Source organism: Pecten maximus, chromosome 5 (assembly GCF_902652985.1).
Source record: "Pecten maximus chromosome 5, xPecMax1.1, whole genome shotgun sequence".
Taxonomy (NCBI): domain Eukaryota; kingdom Metazoa; phylum Mollusca; class Bivalvia; order Pectinida; family Pectinidae; genus Pecten; species Pecten maximus.
In genome coordinates this window covers 38,031,066-38,051,773 of record NC_047019.1, presented here as the reverse complement: position 1 = coordinate 38,051,773, position 20,708 = coordinate 38,031,066, and the positions used below count along the sequence as shown (strand labels likewise).

Genomic DNA, 20,708 nt, shown 5'->3' with positions numbered 1-20,708 from the left:
AATATTTCAACAAGAGGCCAAAGGACATTCATCTGACTCTAAAGTTCCCTGTACTATTGTAGTATACATACTCAGTAGCAAGTATAGTGGCACTGTTGGCCATGGCTGCCTTGACAACAATCTTAGATTTCTGACGAACCCCAAAAATAACAACACTTGGTCAGGACTATTTTAGGATTAAACTGATGGAACTTGAGAAGAAGTTTGAACTGGTGTTGTTCAGGAAAACCATGATTGCGCAATCATGTTACAATATTGCCACCAGTCGGCTGCCATGTCAAAGTTTTTACGAGGCCAAAAATTAACAACATTTTGTTGGCTCCCCTTCCATAATAATATCCCTACCAATTTTCAGCTCAGTGGTACCTTTGGAACTGGAGAGTTAAAAATGTATTTTTCAAGATGTCGGCCATGGCATGGTTCAGGAAAACTATAATTGTGCAATCATGTTACAAAATGGCCACAATGACTGCCAAGTAGAGGTTTTACAAAAATAACACACTTTGTTAGCTCCCCTACCAATTCTTACCGATTTTCAGCTCAATGGTACTGTGAAACTGGTGAGGAAGTTTAAAATGTGTTTTTCAAAATTGCAGTCATGCGGCCATCTTGGATTTCAGACCGATGTAAAAAGTTATGACACTTGGTCAGGACCATCTCAGGAACATTCCAGGCAAGTTTCAGCTCAATAATGATAGTAAAAACAATGGTGGAGAATTTCAACACTGCATCAAACATTTCAATATGATTTTATTTTCTGAGAAAACTGAATCGAATAAAACAATTAAATGATTTTACATCATATCATCTAACATATTAACCCTAGTAGTGCTGAATTGTTTTATTTTGGCTATGTCTGAATGCTGAATTGTTTGGGAAAAAAATCAAAAATTCAAAAAAATTAAAAATGCTTTAAAATGTTTAAAACAAGTTTTACTACATGATTTTGATCATTTACTTTAGTAATATGTTATGGTTTTCTTCAAAATGAGGGCTCATTACCACAAGGAGCATTTTCATTTGTATACATGTACTTGGCCATGAAGAGGATGATTGGTGTACATTATGTACCAGCTGGTTTTTTTCCCAGAACATCTCTTCTTTTTATATTGTTATATATATATATATGTTGTAAACAGTACAATTCCAATAAATAATTATTGATTTTGAGATCGATATGGGAAATGATGTGAATTCGGCTCAGGTGTGAATGGAGATGGAAAATCTTCAGGACTTGAGAAGAATTTGTGTTGATGTCCATTTTATGCCATCTATTACAATATACTGGTACAACAAACTTGGACAAAATTTTTATAAACTATCATGAAGGCTTCAATGATGGCAACTGAAAGAACAATAAATCTGCAATAAACCTTCGGATTTCAAAACTTACCAAAATCCTTACAATACATTCAGAGACAATCAGTTATCTCCTTTGTATTATGACTCGCACCAACATAAAGCATCTATAAAAAAAGATTCAACATTTTCCGAAGCCTAAAGTCTGTAATCATAACAGAGCTTATTACTTCCTTATGCATTCAAGTAGTATTCCATTAGGAGTACTTAGTAATATTGGGATAATTTAAGTTAAGGAAAATGCGTGATTATATTATGTCCCTTTATAAAATACTGATCTGTGGTTTGGTAATGTTTCAGAAGGCTGATATGGATAAAACTGCATTAGAGACATTTTGTAGTACAAACCTGCAGTAAAGGTCATTGTCACACATGATGCAGACCTTCAAAAATGTTTTACGTTCATAAGGACATAATAATAGTACTGATTGTACTTTGCTGTACTGTGTACAGCTGAAGTTTTAAACTGGAAACTCTGTAAACTCACTTACCTGAAAAACTATGCGAGATTCATTCCAATATGCCATACATTCGAACTTGTGAAAAAATGTCAACAATAACAATTAAACTATGTACAGTTTTGGTGAAGTTTAAAAGTCTATTCCTCCAGTGCAGACTTTTGGCGTTTGTATGCCAGCACATATTCAGACTTTGTGTGGAAAAGTTCAAAGCATGGCTCAATGCACAGTGCCACTTGACATTGTTTGCACTGAAATGAAGTTTCTCGCCCAGTTCGTTTCGGCACTGGTTCATCAGGATGAGAACTTCTGAATAACTCTGCTTCAGCAGGTCCACATACAACACATCGGCGCTTAGCATGATCTCTCTTTCCTGATGATGGCAAGTGGCAGATGAAGTGTCTTGCAGTCAGTCTTTGCAGAACTTCTGCGGATGTTCTTTTCCTACCCCTAGGTGAAGCACCAGAAATTTCTGAAGCAGTCACCAGCTGATTCACCAACTCTCTTCGAAACACTCTCTGCAGGACAGGTTGCTGACATCTTGTTTTGTAAATGATGTACGAATTTAGCACAGCAAGGCCAATTACATGAAAAAATACCTTTTTCCACCACTTCAAAGTGCGTCGTTCAAAACTTCCATATGCTACCATCTGGTCACATCGATCAACAGCACCCATATATTTGTTATAACTAAGTATGCAGTCAGGTTTCCTTATTTCAATTCCTTCCTGGTCTCTTTTACCAGAGTCTACCATGACACCTAAATAGATATTTACTGGAACTAACTGACATGTCACAAGATGTGGTAAGTGTAACAAAGTACACCGGTAGCTTGGAAGAATTAATTTTATATAGTCAATAACAGTGTATTAAAGTATCAAATCAACATGTACCACAATAGGAATGGAATTGGAAACGCAAAAATAAGGATATAAAATCATTATAATAAATGTGGCATTAAAACAGTTACTTTGGACAGTTAATTGAATAATATTCAGTACATCTTATTTATAAATACTTTTTTTCAAATATAATGAATTAATGTTTGAAGAATATATGAATGTGATGTCAACTCATCCGAGTAAGTTATAGTGTTCAATGAATGTATCGTACCTTTGTGTATTGTTGTAAGAAGATGTACATCCTTTTTGTCTGCGTACTTGACTGCAACAAGCATGTCATTGTTCATTGTGAACATCTCGCCTCTAATCAGGTTCCGGTTCTTTAGAGCCTGAGGAACACCACGTCTGTTTTTTCGCAAAGTACCACATGCCAAGGTTCCGTTGAGATACAAGGAATAGAATAAGTGTGGACTACTGAAGTAGTTATCCATGTATAAATGGTAGCCTTTGTTAAGAAAAGGATCAGCAAGACGCATGATTAGATCATATGTTGCTCCAAACTGACTTGGTGCCATATTCTGTCCTCCATGACCAGTGTATAATTCCATGCGGCTACAATAGCCATTGTCAGAGTCACACAACATGTAAACTTTCAGTCCATATTTAATGGGCTTGTCAGGGCTATAAACTCTAAAATGCAGTTTCCCTCTCCAGGGTATCATCCCTTCATCAATCGCAATGTTCTTGCTTGGATTGTAACACCTCTGAAAGTTAGAAAGGATCTCTTTGTACGGGTCTCCAAGTTTTTGCAAAGGAGAGTAGCCTGGTTGCCCTCTAGGAACTGACGCAGTATTATCTGCCAGGTGAAGTACACTTAGGAGTGATAGGAATCTATCTCTTGACATCACTGACCTGAAAAATGGTGTGTTTATCACAACATCATTGGACCAATAGTCCTGTATATCCATCTGCTGAACAAGGCCCATAGCAATCGTCATTCCGATGAAAGCTTTCATTTCTCCAACTGTTGTGTCTGTCCATTTCCGATACCGAGAGTGACTTGGAAGATCTGTGTGTGTTTGAATGTACGTGGCAGCATATCTATTGGTTTCCTCTACAATCATTTCAAGTATGTTGTCAGTAAAAATACACTCAAAGTAATCCAAATATGATAAGCTACCTTCTTCAGGTACTGGCAAGACTTCCGTGTTGATACCGGCATTACCGGTAAAAGTGAAAGTAGATGGTTCCTTGCTGCCTTCGACCCAATTATTGTCGTGAAATCCCGTTTCTTCCTCGGAAATATCATCAATATCGTTGATGTCAAAACCTTCAAATTCGTCACTATCTTCATCTAAAAATATTTCTTGGTAAATCTGATGATACTCCGGTAATACCTGCGCCAGCTCGCCGGCGTACTGTTGCCCCGCCATATTTGTTTACATTACCGACGAAGGCAGACACACTTGTATAGTATCATTCTGTTATATAAATCCAGCTACGTTATTTCCCAACATCATTAACCAATTAATAAATAAATAAAAATATCGTATGTAGATGTTTTGATCATTTATTAACAAGGACCAAAAGTTTTTCTTCCAAAATATGACTAATCTACCGGCAAGTAATCTATCGTACACATAAAGTGGTGACGTAACCGTCGATCTTGCGCCTAAAACTCGATCCTCGTTTTCTTGAATATCTCACTAAATTTGGAATATATAATAATTTACACGCATCAGAACGATTAATAATTACCTTTAGATTTGAATCGATTTAGTCTCGCGGCCTGACATCTGTTAATTAATGGAAAATTCAACCAGTAACACGGAACTACTCCGTGCACCTGTCATTGGTTTTCTGCGCACGCTGCACTGAAAACGTTACACATGTTTCCGGTGACGTAACGATCTATAAAATGTCGCGATTTCCGGAAAATCTTCCGATTTGCAGGGATTTTCCGGCCCCTATAGATTATGCCAGTCACTACAACTTGTTTTTCCAGTGTGACCGGAAAGAAAATATACGGGACTATCTAGGTATCACATCCTTTTAAAATATAGATCTCAATATATCATGAAATTTGATTTATTAACCAGGGAATACCGTCCTCATATCCAGAACGCCAAAAGGCGTCGTTAGCAGGACACCAGTAAACCGCCAAAAGGCGTCGTCAGCACGACTAGGGTTAATTGTATGAACATTTGAAGCAGCAATAATTATATGTGTTAATGAAGTGAGATGATATGGATTACTGTTATAGCTAGGTCTCTACAGAAATATCTGATATGAATTGGTGTTATCATGGAGAACAGTTTTATTGCTGGACTCTTTTGCAAAACTCCTGCTGTCTGTCAATGGCAGCTGACTGTAAATGTGTCAGCTTCAATGAAACAAAAACGCTGAAGAAATTCAAAACCCTCATGTAAATTTTCCAAACAGACAATGTAGGGAGATTGTACATTTAAACCTTGATAACTGCACAAACACTGGCACCACCTCCTATCTTCATCACTTCCTGTCCCAGTCAACACTGGCACCATCTCCTGTCTTCATCACTTCCTGTCCCAGTCAACACTGGCACCACCTCCTGTCTTCATCACTTCCTGTCCAAGTCAACACTGGCACCACCATCTCCTGTCTTCATCACTTCCTGTCCAAGTCACTCTACGCAGACACCACCTCCTGTCTTCATCACTTCCTGTCCCAGTCAACACTGGCACCACCTCCTGTCTTCATCACTTCCTGTCCAAGTCACTCTACGCAGACACCACCTCCTGTCTTCATCACTTCCTGTCCCAGTCAACACTGGCACCACCTCCTGCCTTCATCACTTCCTGTCCCAGTCAACACTGACACCATCTCCTGTTTTCATCACTTCCTGTCCTGAGTCACCTAACACTGACACCACCTCCTGCCTTCATCACTTCCTGTCCCAGTCAACACTGACACCACCACCTGCCTTCATCACTTCCTGTCCCAGTCAACACTGACACCACCTCCTGTCTTCATCACTTCCTGTCCCAGTCACTCAACACTGACACCACCTCCTGTCTTCATCACTTCCTGTCCCAGTCAACACTGACACCATCTCCTGTTTTCATCACTTCCTGTCCTGAGTCACCTAACACTGACACCACCTCCTGCCTTCATCACTTCCTGTCCCAGTCAACACTGACACCACCACCTGCCTTCATCACTTCCTGTCCAAGTCAACACTGGCACCACCATCTCCTGTCTTCATCACTTCCTGTCCAAGTCACTCTACGCAGACACCACCTCCTGTCTTCATCACTTCCTGTCCCAGTCAACACTGGCACCACCTCCTGTCTTCATCACTTCCTGTCCAAGTCACTCTACGCAGACACCACCTCCTGTCTTCATCACTTCCTGTCCCAGTCAACACTGGCACCACCTCCTGCCTTCGTCACTTCCTGTCCCAGTCAACACTGACACCATCTCCTGTTTTCATCACTTCCTGTCCTGAGTCACCTAACACTGACACCACCTCCTGCCTTCATCACTTCCTGTCCCAGTCAACACTGACACCACCACCTGCCTTCATCACTTCCTGTCCCAGTCAACACTGACACCACCTCCTGCCTTCATCACTTCCTGTCCCAGTTACCTAACACTGACACCACCTCCTGTCTTCATCACTTCCTGTCCCAGTCACTCAACACTGACACCACCTCCTGTCTTCATCACATCCTGTCCAAGTCAACACTGACACCACCTCCTGTCTTCATCACTTCCTGTCCCAGTCACTCAACACTGACACCACCTCCTGTCTTCATCACTTCCTGTCCCAGTCAACACTGACACCATCTCCTGCCTTCATCACTTCCTGTCCCAGTCAACACTGACACCACCTCCTGTCTTCATCACTTCCTGTCCCAGTCACTCAACACTGACACCACCTCCTGTCTTCATCACTTCCTGTCCCAGTCAACACTGACACCATCTCCTGTCTTCATCACTTCCTGTCCTAGTCAACACTGACACCATCTCGTCTTCATCACTTCCTGTCCCAGTCAACACTGACACCACCTCCTGTCTTCATCACTTCCTGTCCCAGTCACTCAACACTGACACCACCTCCTGTCTTCATCACTTCCTGTCCCAGTCAACACTGACACCATCTCCTGTTTTCATCACTTCCTGTCCCAGTCAACACTGACACCACCTCCTGTCTTCATCACTTTCTGTCCCAGTCACCTAACACTGACACCACCTCCTGTCTTCATCACTTCCTGTCCCAGTCACTTAACACTAACACCACCTCCTGTCTTCATCACTTCCTGTCCTGAGTCACCTAACACTGACACCACCTCCTGCCTTCATCACTTCCTGTCCCAGTCAACACTGACACCACCTCCTGTCTTCATCACTTCCTGTCCCAGTCACCTAGCACTGACACCACCTCCTGTCTTCATCACTTCCTGTCCTAGTCACTCAACACTGACACCACCTCCTGCCTTCATCACTTCCTGTCCCAGTCAACACTGACACCACCTCCTGCCTTCATCACTTCCTGTCCCAGTCAACACTGACACCACCTCCTGCCTTCATCACTTCCTGTCCCAGTCACCTAACACTGACACCACCTCCTGCCTTCATCACTTCCTGTCCCAGTCAACACTGACACCACCTCCTGCCTTCATCACTTTCTGTCCTAGTCACTGTACACTGACACCACCTCCTGCCTTCATCACTTCCTGTCCTAGTCACTCAACACTGGCACCACCTCCTGCCTTCATCACTTTCTGTCCCAGTCAACACTGACACCACCTCCTGCCTTCATCACTTCCTGTCCCAGTCACTCAACACTGACACCACCTCCTGTCTTCATCACTTCCTGTCCTAGTCACTGTACACTGGCACCGCCTCCTGCCTTATTCACTTCCTGTTTTAGTCACCTAGCTAACACTGGCACCGCCTGATACTCACCTCAGTTTTTGTCCTTATCCAATCACCATTATTTAGTTTAAAATAAGTTCTTCCCACACGACATTCATTCTTTCATCTAATCCATAGAACAATACACATGCAGGTTCATCTCCATACATAAAATACATATAATTCCTTGTATATTTTCATTATACATTGTTACCTTAGCAGGCTATATATACATTATAATGACTCTCTCTCATAGGTTATATATACATAAAGTATATCATTCCATGCAGTCAAAACTTGTTGCAATAAATTTGTTGATTTTCCAGATTAAATACCTATTTCAAAACCAAGTCATTAGATAACTCAAAACTCATTAAGCACGACATGGATAAATATACCATTGTCAAAACAAAACATTCTTTGTTATAATAGTGAAGTGAAATCCAATTCTAACTTTGATTGATGAAGCTTAAACAGTCAATACACTTCACATTCTCCTTGTTCTTAACAATTCATAAAATGCCATATTCCCACAAGGCAAATTAAGAACAATGGCCATTTGGCAGTACCAGAGGAGAATAACTGGTACCATTAACCATAAACTTGACAAAATGGAAACGTAAATTGAACTTCTAAAGCTTTTCAACATTTTCATTTGCATGAAATTGTAAACAGAATGTTAAAATAGACCAAAATACAGTGAATGTGTGACATGCCATTTAGCATTGGTGGCCAGTTGAGCTAAATGTTGTAATACACATCTGCCTTCACTGAACACAATGTGGAAGAACATGCTATAAAATACTAAGCATATAACTCTACCGATAGAAAACAATGGACAATCTACCACATAATTCCATTGAGAAAACAATGGACAATCTACCACATAATTCCATTGAGAAAACAATGGACAATCTACCACATAATTCCATTGAGAAAACAATGGACAATCTACCACATAATTCCATTGAGAAAACAATGGACAATCTACCACATAATTCCATTGAGAAAACAATAGACAATCTACCACATAATTCCATTGAGAAAACAATGGACAATCTACCACATAATTCCATTGAGAAAACAATGGATAATCTACCACATAATTCCATTGAGAAAACAATGGACAATCTACCACTTAATTCCATTGAGGAGAAACAATGGACAAGCACATATGGACAACTAAACAACTTACCACATAACTCTTGGGATAGAAAACAATTGACAATTTACGACATAATTCCATCGATAGAAAACAATGGACAAACTTATATGGACAACTAAACAACTTACCACATACCTCTACATAAAGAAATCAATGGACAATCAGATATGGACAATTTACTATATAACTCCACTGATAGAAATGGATAAGCACATCTGGATGACTAAACAACTTACCACATAACTCTATGGATAGAAAACAATGAGCAATCAGTCTATACAACTTACCACATAACTCTAGGGACAGAAAACAATGGACAATCAACCACATAATTTTATTGATAAAAAACAATGGGCAACCACATCTGGACAACTAAATAACTTACCACATAACTCTACAGAAAGAAATCAATGAACAACCTCATCTGGACAACTAAATAACTAACCACATAACTCTACAGAAAGAAATCAATAAATGACCACATCTGGACAATTACCACATAACTACTTTAACACAAAACATTGGAAAACAGACATAAGATTTGGAAAAATTACCACCTACTAATTGTAAGTCTACTGACAGAAAACATTGGACAATATGATACGTCCGATTTGGACAACTAACCCAAACCCTGATAGTCACATAATCTCACTGATATCTAGCATAGGACTTCAGACAATCATGTATTTCTATATAGGCTTGAATATAGAAGAATGCAGGTTTATAAATTGATATATTGAATTTTTCATCTAAGTAAAAATCATATAATGAAAGAGCAATGAAAAAAAACAAAAAAACACGAAAAGCAAAACTTATCAAATACAATGATTTGGTATGCATATAAAAAAGGGAGTATAGATTTTCATCTCTTTTCTGTGACAACAGTGTTGAAAGTTAGTAGCGGTGATGTCACTCCAAGGACAAAATCCTACGATGATAAAAAAACATTTGTTAAAGAACTATTCCAAGCTATTACCGTCATAATCAGATGAGTAAACATATTCATCAAAATCTAGGCAAGATCTAAACATCAATTTTCTAATTTCAAAATACTACTGCATCAAATTTCCGGACAAAGCTCAGCTTACAGATTACTCTCCAAACAACACCTGAAGCCATTAAGTATTAAATTGCAAATAAACAAGGCTGGTTTTTTCACACCTGGAAAATTCAATAAGTAAAATTGTGTTGAGTCATATCTATGTGACATGTGAAATTAATGTCCATTCAATACAAACCTACTCCATCTGGTACAGAGATTGGCAATCACTCCTGACACCCAGGGATGTCAAAATTATCTAATTTTGTAAAATGTCTACAAGATATCTCTGAGAGGGTAATTAATCAGGGCTTTTTTGTAAATAAAAACTCAAGTGGACATTCCACAAAGGATTTGGAATACCGTATATTTTGCAATTTGAAATAATTTGAAGAAATGTTAGGGGTCCGGTGGTAGCTGCGGGGAACTGTAATTATAGCTGGGAATGCCCTAGTCGCCATACAGTACACACACTGGTCTGGCAGGTGGAGCTACTTATTAACACAAACTGTTATCTACCACGTGTCACAGTCAAACAGGAAGCATGATTTATGTTAAAACACATGTCATGTAATTCTTCACATAAACATGTCATGCTGTGCAGGTTACCTCCCCTTAACTATAAACCTCCTTCACAACATTTCACCTTGAAAAAAACACATTGCCACTAGGCTATTTAAACATGTCCAAACATCTTCGTGATTTTGCTTTTACTAAATTTTGACTTCAAATCAAACCTAAGGTATACCATACACCCTTAATCTAAACATATTTAGTTTACCCGTACAATTTGTTCTTAGATTTTAAAATTGGATTTTTAACCAATGTCTTCTTTCAAAACTTCAAACATTATCAAATATTTCACTATTTTCATACTTATATGATATCATTGTAAAACCTTTAAGACACTATATAAATATTGATATAAAATTGTATAAAAACTCCAAAAACATCATTTATATATCTAAATTCCAAACACTATCTAAATTCTATAATGCTGCTTGTCCAACCAGGTAAAATTTCATTTCTCTCTGTACATAAAATGTTAAATCACAGCAGTGGATTCACTTTCTGTCTGACATTCCAAGCATTATCAATATTGACAAATATGACATTTACTTTTGGCTTCTATAACAGATGTTTGATTGGTTTTGACTTGAGACCGGAGTGACCTCCCTTCAGTGACAGGGGATCAGGCTCTCATTTATCATTTTAAACTTCATGGCCACCCTGGCACGTTAATACACAGGATCAATGGTGACCAAGGCAACCTGTTTATCCTACCACTCACTAAGGAAGTCCTGGCCAATAACATACTGCCAAATTAATATTCCGATACATTGATCTTCATTAGGACACCCTGGACTGACTTTGCCAAATCCTAGCCATTTTATTGAGTGTTAACTCATAATTCCCCCGAAATCAAAATAATATTCATCACATAGTTAATGGTTTCACTACTGTGACGTGACATTTTACCGAAATAATAAATTGCAGGGTTTTGTTTTTTTGTTTGTTTTTTTTTTCAAATAATAATGGACAATTTCAAGAAAGCAATGTATAAGTATCGATTGGCAATGTTGTAGCTAATGCATTACACAATATCTAAAGTATATAAAAAATATGGACCATAACTGATTTTTGAGATGACCCTGACCTAACTGCTCCCACTCGTAAAGGTTAAATCTCACTAGTCTATTGAGTTTAAGGTTAAGCTTGGACCATGGGAAAGCACAACCACAGTAAGCTGTTCTTTACAGCCATTGAATGATTATTTGATGTCTTAAAACAGGATTACTATTTTACAGCCCACTACTAATGGAGTATTATGCTGCGATCATAAAAGTGGACCAAGTCAAAACAGAAATCTTTCGAAATTCAGACGAAGCAATGATTCTGGTCATGCTGACAGGCTATCAGGATAATCTGTTTTTTACTACAACTATTTGTATACGTTTCTTCCAATGATGATATTATATAATATGAAGATGAACATTTTCTATGTTGACCTGTGTCACATCAGTATTTACAGCAGCACCCTCTATGGTAGAACAATAACATTTCACCAACCAGAACCACACCCTCTATGGTAGAACAATAACATTTCACCAACCAGAACAACACCCTCTATGGTAGAACAATAACATTTCACCAACCAGAACAGCGCCCTCTATGGTAGAACAATAACATTTCACCAACCAGAACAACACCATCTATGGTAGAACAGTAACATTTCATCAACCAGAACAACACCCTCTATGGTAGAACAGTAACATTTCTCCAACCAGAACAATACCCTCTATGGTAGAACAATAACATTTCACCAACCAGAACAACACCCTCTATGGTAGAACAGTAACATTTCACCAACCAGAACAATACCCTCTATGGTAGAACAATAACATTTCACCAACCAGAACAACACCCTCTATGGTAGAACAGTAACATTTCACCAACCAGAACAATACCCTCTATGGTAGAACAATAACATTTCACCAACCAGAACAACACCCTCTATGGTAGAACAGTAACATTTCACCAACCAGAACAACACCCTCTATGGTAGAACAGTAACATTTCACCAACCAGAACAATACCCTCTATGGTAGAACAGTAACATTTCACCAACCAGAACAACACCCTCTATGGTAGAACAATAACATTTCACCAACCAGAACAACACCCTCTATGGTAGAACAATAATATTTCACCAACCAGAGCCACGCCCTCTATGGTAGAACAATAACATTTCACCAACCAGAGCCACTTCCTCTATGGTAGAACAATAACATTTCACCAACCAGAACAACACCCTCTATGGTAGAACAATAACATTTCACCAACCAGAGCCACGCCCTCTATGGTAGAACAATAACATTTCACCAACCAGAACAACACCCTCTATGGTAGAACAATAACATTTCACCAACCAGAACAACACCCTCTATGGTAGAACAATAACATTTCACCAACCAGAGCCACACCCTCTATGGTAGAACAGTAACATTTCACCAACCAGAGCCACACCCACTATGGTAGAACAGTAACATTTCACCAACCAGAACAGCGCCCTCTATGGTAGAACAATAACATTTCACCAACCAGAACAATACCCTCTATGGTAGAACAATAACATTTCACCAACCAGAACAACACCCTCTATGGTAGAACAATAACATTTCACCAACCAGAGCCACACCCTCTATGGTAGAACAGTAACATTTCACCAACCAGAGCCACACCCACTATGGTAGAACAGTAACATTTCACCAACCAGAGCCACACCCTCTATGGTAGAACAGTAACATTTCACCAACCAGAACAATACCCTCTATGGTAGAACAATAACATTTCACCAACCAGAGCCACACCCTCTATGGTAAAACAGTAACATTTCACCAACCAGAACAATACCCTCTATGGTAGAACAATAACATTTCACCAACCAGAACAACACCCTCTATGGTAGAACAATAACATTTCACCAACCAGAGCCACACCCTCTATGGTAGAACAGTAACATTTCACCAACCAGAGCCACACCCACTATGGTAGAACAGTAACATTTCACCAACCAGAACAGCGCCCTCTATGGTAGAACAATAACATTTCACCAACCAGAACAGCACCCTCTATGGTAGAACAATAACATTTCACCAACCAGAACAATACCCTCTATGGTAGAACAGTAACATTTCACCAACCAGAACAGCGCCCTCTATGGTAGAACCATATCAACAAGAGTCATTAACACCGTGTAGTATCTAACATTTCTTATTCACTAGGTTAACTTACATCCCCAAGTGTTTCACAATGTCATTTTATATTTTGTTGTAACATAGTTTAAACCTTATTAAACAACTGGTCAGTACCTCCACACTTCCTTGTTACTTTTCTGAACAGTTGATGCTTATTAAACAGCAATAAAGGGCCTGTATATGTGGGATAGCCTGACATGTACAGAATACAGCATATATAGTATCAAACCTGCCACAACTGACATGTAGGCAAATAGGATGACACCATCAGAGCCAAACTTAGAGAAATGCTAGCTAGATTCCTTCTCCCATAGAAGTCTGTATTGGGATCCACATCCAACCCACTGTAACACAATTTGGCTTCCTAAAGGTCACAATCATTAGCTGCCAATTATGTTCCTCATAAAAAATTCAAATTATCTATGAATCATTTCTATCTCCATTCAAAATATGCTACCCTGGGAATCTCTGTAGTTGTAAACATTTCAACCAACCGCAAATGTGTTATAAAAATAATGCAGCAGTTGCAATATTGACATTACTATAGTGACCATATTTAATAATTTGATATCCATATGACAGAACTAGTTAGGCATTATTGGAGCTGAGAAAGACACATCCTTCTGTCATTTAGCAAATGAATCTGTCCCGTATTTCATTTTTCTGTGTCCCCATGACAACTGTACATCAGCACTTGGCGTCAGATTTGATTGGCTAACAGCCAGTGTTTAGGGTTTATATCAGTAAGATACCTCTCGGTGACATTTTGGATATATGAAATAGTTTCTAGCTAAAGTTCCCTATGGGCCATTCTATGTCCATGTTCCATTATAAGGACTTTTTCTGCCAGCTTTTAGCTCCCACTGGAGACTGATAATGTATCATTCCAACCTAACTGGTCAGTGCTGTGCACCAGTTTCATCAGATTCTTCTAATTTTGTGGCCGATCTACAGATGTAACTTTTGCTGGTTCATGTGGACACATTAAATCAATACATACATTTCTGTAACAACCTTTCTACACTAATAGAGACAGATATAGTAGAGCTAAACATGAATTAAACTGTAACAAACAGCTGTTTCTAGGACTCGTCAGTAAAGCCAGGGACATCATACAGTTATTTCGTCCTTCTTGGACTCATCAGTGAAGTCATGGACATCCTACAGCTGTTTCGTCCTTCTAGGACTCGTCAGTCAAGCCAGGGACATCCTACAGCTGTTTCGTCCTTCTAGGACTCGCCAGTCAAGTCAGGGACATCCTACAGCTGTTTCGTCCTTCTAGGACTCGTCAGTCAAGTCAGGGACATCCTACAGCTGTTTCGTCCTTCTAGGACACATCGGTGATGTTCGGGACATCCTACAGCTGTTTCGTCCTTCTAGGACTCGTCAGTCAAGCCAGGGACATCCTACAGCTGTTTCGTCCTTCTAGGACTCGCCAGTCAAGCCAGGGACATCCTACAGCTGTTTCGTCCTTCTAGGACTCGCCAGTCAAGCCAGGGACATCATTATTATATTATGTACTGGATTACTTTGACCACTAACAGGTTGTAATTAACCAACGGTCACCTGACAGAACAAAATTGCTGGTTTGGGACAGAAATTGAGCTAATTATGATAACCTGCATAAGCAAAACTATGATTTTGAATATTTCATGAATAATAATAAAAAAAAGATTCTGCAATTACCAATCAAGAGTTTTTTTTTTTTTTTTTTTTTATCAGTTTTTAGTTTTTCTAACTCTGCTTTCACTAATACAGTTAAGCGTCTGCTTACTGTATAGGTAAATATTCCTCTTGTAATGCATTGTATCCCAATGACATTTTGTTAGTATCCACTATTTATATAAAGAGCAATGGAATTTTTAAGTAATTGTCTTTTTTAAACAATTTTCTGAAAAATGTAAAATCCCTGACGGCAACAAATCATAGCAAGTGGTTAAGAATTTCACATATCAATTCTGCCTGCTAGCCCTAATGCTGGCTCCAACTGACATGTCCTCGTTTGTCAATGTTCAAAAACACAAAAAAATCCAAACACAATATCCTTAAGCTGTTTTGCCAAAATATTTTGGCATGAAGAAAAAGCAAAAAAATATTAGGATTCGTGTTGAGTTACATTAGAGACGACATCATATTATTAACGACAGGTAACCAAAACCAGGTGTAACAATGCCCAGGTATGAATACATCAGTCGGTATGGCTACTTTATCCTCCGCGCCTCCCCGCAGCCCACCAGGGGGCAGCCCTCTCTAAATTTAAGTTGTCAATGATCACGATGTTTTCCCAGCATGTTTCCGGCTTTGTAACTAGTGGGACATTGGTGGTGTATTTTAACTGTCGGAGTGAACCTACATTGTCTGTATAATAGTGAAATTGACTTGACTGGCCTCCACAGACTTACTCTGTCCATGTCATACGGGCTTACACTGTCCATGTCACACAGGCTTACTCTGTCCATGTCACACAGGCTTACTCTGTCCATGTCACACAGGCTTACTCTGTCCATGTCACACAGACTTACATTGTCCATGTCATACGGGCTTACTCTGTCCATGTCACACAGACTTACATTGTCCATGTCACACAGGCTTACTCTGTCCATGTCACACAGACTTACACTGTCCATGTCACACAGGCTACTCTGTCCATGTCATACGGGCTTACTCTGTCCATGTCACACAGACTTACATTGTCCATGTCACACAGGCTTACTCTGTCCATGTCACACAGGCTACTCTGTCCATGTCATACAGGCTTACTCTGTCCATGTCACACAGACTTACATTGTCCATGTCACACAGGCTTACTCTGTCCATGTCACACAGACTTACTCTGTCCATATCACACAGGCTACTCTGTCCATGTCATACGGGCTTACTCTGTCCATGTCACACAGACTTACTCTGTCCATGTCAAATAGCTGGTAAACCTGAAACAAACTTTTATATAAAATAGTTTTCGATATTATATGAAGTGGTTCTACAAATATCCTGTATATCATATAATTTGGTTTTACATATCATATATTTGGTCCTACATATCATATATTTGGTCCTATACATATCATGATATTTGGTCCTACATATATATACGTTTCACGGGGTTCTACATATCATATATTTGGTTCTACATATTATATATTTGGTCCTACATACATATTTGGTCCTACATACATATTTGGTCACCTAGGTGAAAGGCAATTATGTTATGACTATGCCAACAGATCCTTACATGTCCTATAATTTAGTCCTACAAATCCTGCAAATATAATATGGTCCTACATGTTGTGTAAATCCTTGTACAGAGGGTTATAGATGGGGAAGGGAGAAGAGGAGAGACCGTAAGCCAGAGTGTTCTGATCTCTTTGACACATGATTATAGTGACGAAAACACATCACCATTGATACCATTAAATCAGAACCCCTCAGAAGGTTTTGTTATATAAACATGTCCTTGTTCTAAACTTCTCAGGTCCAACAGTACAATGATGGTGCTGATGTCACGTGGGGTCAGCCATGAATTCTTACTCTCCTCTCAAAGATGGCCAGTGATGGTTTCTGCTGACTTATTACTAAATTGTGTTTGTCTGATGGATATCTTTACAATGTATCCAATGGAATGCAATTTGTGTCCTTGCCAATATGACATCAAGTTTTGGTAAGTACATTGGTGGCCAGGGTGTTATTATAGAGTAGGATATGAATATGACAAAGATTAATACACTGTGAAGATCAATGCCACGCCAATGATACATATTGCTGACGCGGTGAAACAACATACACCAGCGATTGTTATCAGTCAAATTCACCAAAGCTGCCTCCATTTGATCGCAAGTCCATTTCATCAACTACTCCTCACAGAGATACAGAGCCTTCCTGGAGACTACAGATTTGATTGATTAAGAGACCTCTATTGATTTTAAGATGGCGACAGGGATCCTGCCCAAAGAAACGAGACAATATTGGAATGGGATGTTAGTCTGCTGCGTCACCCTATCTGACACCATTAATAACACAGTACCTTTCACACCCTCTCAGCGCCATCCTCTAGGCCTCTCTAACCAAACTTGAGACAGCTAAAATACAATATTTGTTCAATTTTTTCTTATATTACTACTTGTACTAAATCCCAAACTTTCAAACAAGACCACTTAGAGTTTCCCACACTACTTACAACTTCATTTATATCACACATCTGTCATATTTGTAAACAAAGCCATTGACTTGCATGATGCAGTGTTCTCCACGTCAACTCGACTTTTATCCTACACAATGCAACGGTTCGATAAATGACAATTAACAGGCTGGCAAGAGTCAACTGCCAAATGGTCACCAAACACTTATTGGGTCCCAAGATGACAAATAGGTATGTTTATGTTATGTTGAGAACCTATACGTGTAGCTAGGACTCTCTAACAGGAAAAAAGTAAAACAAGAGTGTCGTTCGCGTACCCACAAATACCTGTGTGTGGCGTGGTCGTTAGGGTGCTCGACCACAGGTAACACACACAATCACTGGATCAAAGGGCCAGTAATGCCTGTTTGGGGACAACTATCAGTCAAGTTTGTTGGCACACTTAGTCTAAAGTCTTCTTAGTTTTCAGCTAGTATGATGGCCAAATTACCTTTCTATATTTATCCATCACAAGGATATCTACCTATATAGAAGCAAATTAGCATTTTAAAAAATTCAGCCAATACATAACATTTAGTATGAAATGATTTTCTATAATAATAGGATAGTCTTAAGTCCAAACTACCTCCTATAAGTAAACTAACCAATATTACAAGCGAGTTCTTAGACAGTCCCTAACTTTGGGTCTTAACCGACTCCTCTCCACTATTTACATACAACTTATGCTAGATAGCTGGGCTTTTTTTACCTAAACACACACTTGAGTTTATCAGAAATACCCCTTGTCATCTTCACTAGTTATATATTGGATTTATGGAATTCCTTTACACAAAAAAACTCCTTATTCCATCCATTTTAAGATAGTCTCAGGTGGCACGACCTCCACTGAGTCATTCCCGTGTGTAAGGTGATGTGTCATTTCTGGAGCTCCCTGATTTCACCAAATTGATATTTATGGTAATATGATAAGTGTCCAAAGGAGAAAGCATTTAATATTGGAAATTATGAGGAGAAAATTGGAATTAAGGTAAAGCTCCGAGGTCTAACCACCCCAATGGAGGAACAGACTGTGAGGAACTTTGATCCTTTAAGATCTGTTCGGGAGACTTTACACAGACACAAACATCTGCAGGTGTAAAGTACTGAGAAAAAATCTATCTACACTGAAGCTTTCAAGTTAATACTATATTTATAAATCTAATGCATCACAATAACTCATTGAGTAAACTATTATAACTATGCAGTTTCTCTTTTTTTCCCTTAGTGAGCAAAACATCATCACAATATAGTGAGCAACACATCATCACAATATAGTGAGCAACACATCATCACAATATAGTGAGCAAAACATCATCACAATATAGTGAGCAAAACATCATCACAATATAGTGAGCAAAAACATCATCACAATTATTAAAACTAACAAACATGATAATAACTACATTTATTTAACTATTTTCGTATACATAACACAAAAATTCTAAACTGTTTTAACTGCTCAAAGACATTTTCTGATAACTGCTGAGCTATACCAGATTTCACCAATTTTATTGTACCTTTAACTGTCAGTGAATCTTTTTTTTTTTTTTTTTCAAACAGTTTCAGTATAAAAAAGTATCATGGACAGTTAAATTATATGGCCTAGAAGATTTAAGACAAATTTAGGAAATGTGCACGGTGTGGAAATAATGTGATACCCAATCTATGCTACACCATACTGTCTGATATGTAATGCTCCAGGTTTTTATACAGTGGGACATACACCGATGCCGTAAAACGTTTCACTCTATACACCGTAATTCACCAGAAAAAATGTAAACTTGACAGTACTCCTCTTCTTATCAGTGATATTTCTTAAAATGGATTTTGAGGCGAATTAAAAAAAAAAGGAACGTATGGATTTTGAACAAAATTATTGTGTATATTGATAGTAGTGTTGGTATTAAAATGTGACTGCAGCTTTCACGATAGGTTAACCTTAGCTGACGGACTGGAGTAGGTGGTATTACAGTCATCATAAACTCTCTCCACCAGGAGACTCCACAAGGGAATTAAAGATAAGTTTTTAATCCTCAAGACGGATGCCAAACGAAGGGAAAAGTGACAGTTTTATCAGAGCCTCGCTGAAGACAGCCTATCTTCTTGTGCTGAAACACAATCAACGCCAGGCCAAACTAACAAACCAACGGCCCAGGGAATAGCAAGATGGCCTTACGTGTAGGAAATCCACACACATGATTCAATAAAAGCTTTATGACAAGGATGCCGGTTTGATTAATGATCAGCTGTTTGTAAGATTATCACAGAAGAAGCGGCACTATAAGAGACTCACCATCAAAATTTGAGAAAACATTGTTATTTAGATTGGTAGGCATGTTTATAAAACAATTCCCCACTGTTAGCTCAGCAAGACTTGTTGAAGAATTTTACAATATCCTGAAGTCAATTATAAAGGGAAACAACATAAAAGTAAAGTTTGTGTTCTTTATTATTACCAAGGGTAAACTGTTTTTTATTATTACCCAGGGTATACTGTTTTTTATTATTACCCAGGGTATACTGTTTTTTATTATTACCTCGGGTAAACTGTTTTTTTATTATTACCCAGGGTATACTGTTTTTTATTATCACCCAGGGTATACTGTTTTTTATTATTACCCAGGGTATACTGTTTTTTATTATTACCCAGGGTAAACTGTTTTTTATTATTACCCAGGGTAAACTGTTTTTTATTATTACCCAGGGTATACTGTTTTTTATTATTACCCAGGGTATACTGTTTTTTATTATTACCCAGGGTAAACTTTTTTATTATTACCCAGGGTCTACTGTTTTTTATTATTACCCAGGGTCTACTGTTTTTCATTATTACCCGAGGTATACTGTTTTTTATTATTACCCTGGGTATACTGGTTTTTTTATTATTACCCTGGGTATACTATTTTTTATTATTACCCAGGGTCTACTGTTTTTTATTATTACCCAGGGTCTACTGTTTTTTATTATTACCCAGGGTAAACTGTTTTTAATTATTACCCAGGGTATACTGTTTT

General features: G+C 38.5%; 2 protein-coding genes across 4 annotated transcripts in view; both read right to left on the bottom strand.

Moving 5' to 3' along the window:
* The window catches only part of LOC117327972 (transmembrane protein 135-like), a 227,312-nt gene that overhangs the window by 59,950 nt on the left and 146,654 nt on the right, over nucleotides 1-20,708 (bottom strand). The gene's annotated exons all lie outside the window — the stretch shown is intronic.
* Nucleotides 820-4,847, bottom strand: LOC117327971 (piggyBac transposable element-derived protein 4-like). The gene is made up of 2 exons (XM_033885238.1): nucleotides 2,931-4,847; nucleotides 820-2,577 (listed from the first exon to the last, which is right to left on the bottom strand). The coding sequence occupies exons 1-2, from the start codon at nucleotides 4,090-4,092 to the stop codon at nucleotides 1,958-1,960; spliced, it is 1,782 nt and encodes a 593-aa protein (XP_033741129.1). The 5' UTR covers nucleotides 4,093-4,847; the 3' UTR covers nucleotides 820-1,957.

Coding starts and splice junctions, on each gene's coding strand:
- LOC117327971 (XM_033885238.1), bottom strand. CDS start 4,092: ATGGCGGGGCAACAGTACGCCGGCGAGCTGGCGCAGGTATTACCGGAG. Junction 2,578..2,930: donor TCTTACAACAATACACAAAG/GTACGATACATT, acceptor ATATCTATTTAG/GTGTCATGGTAGACTCTGGT.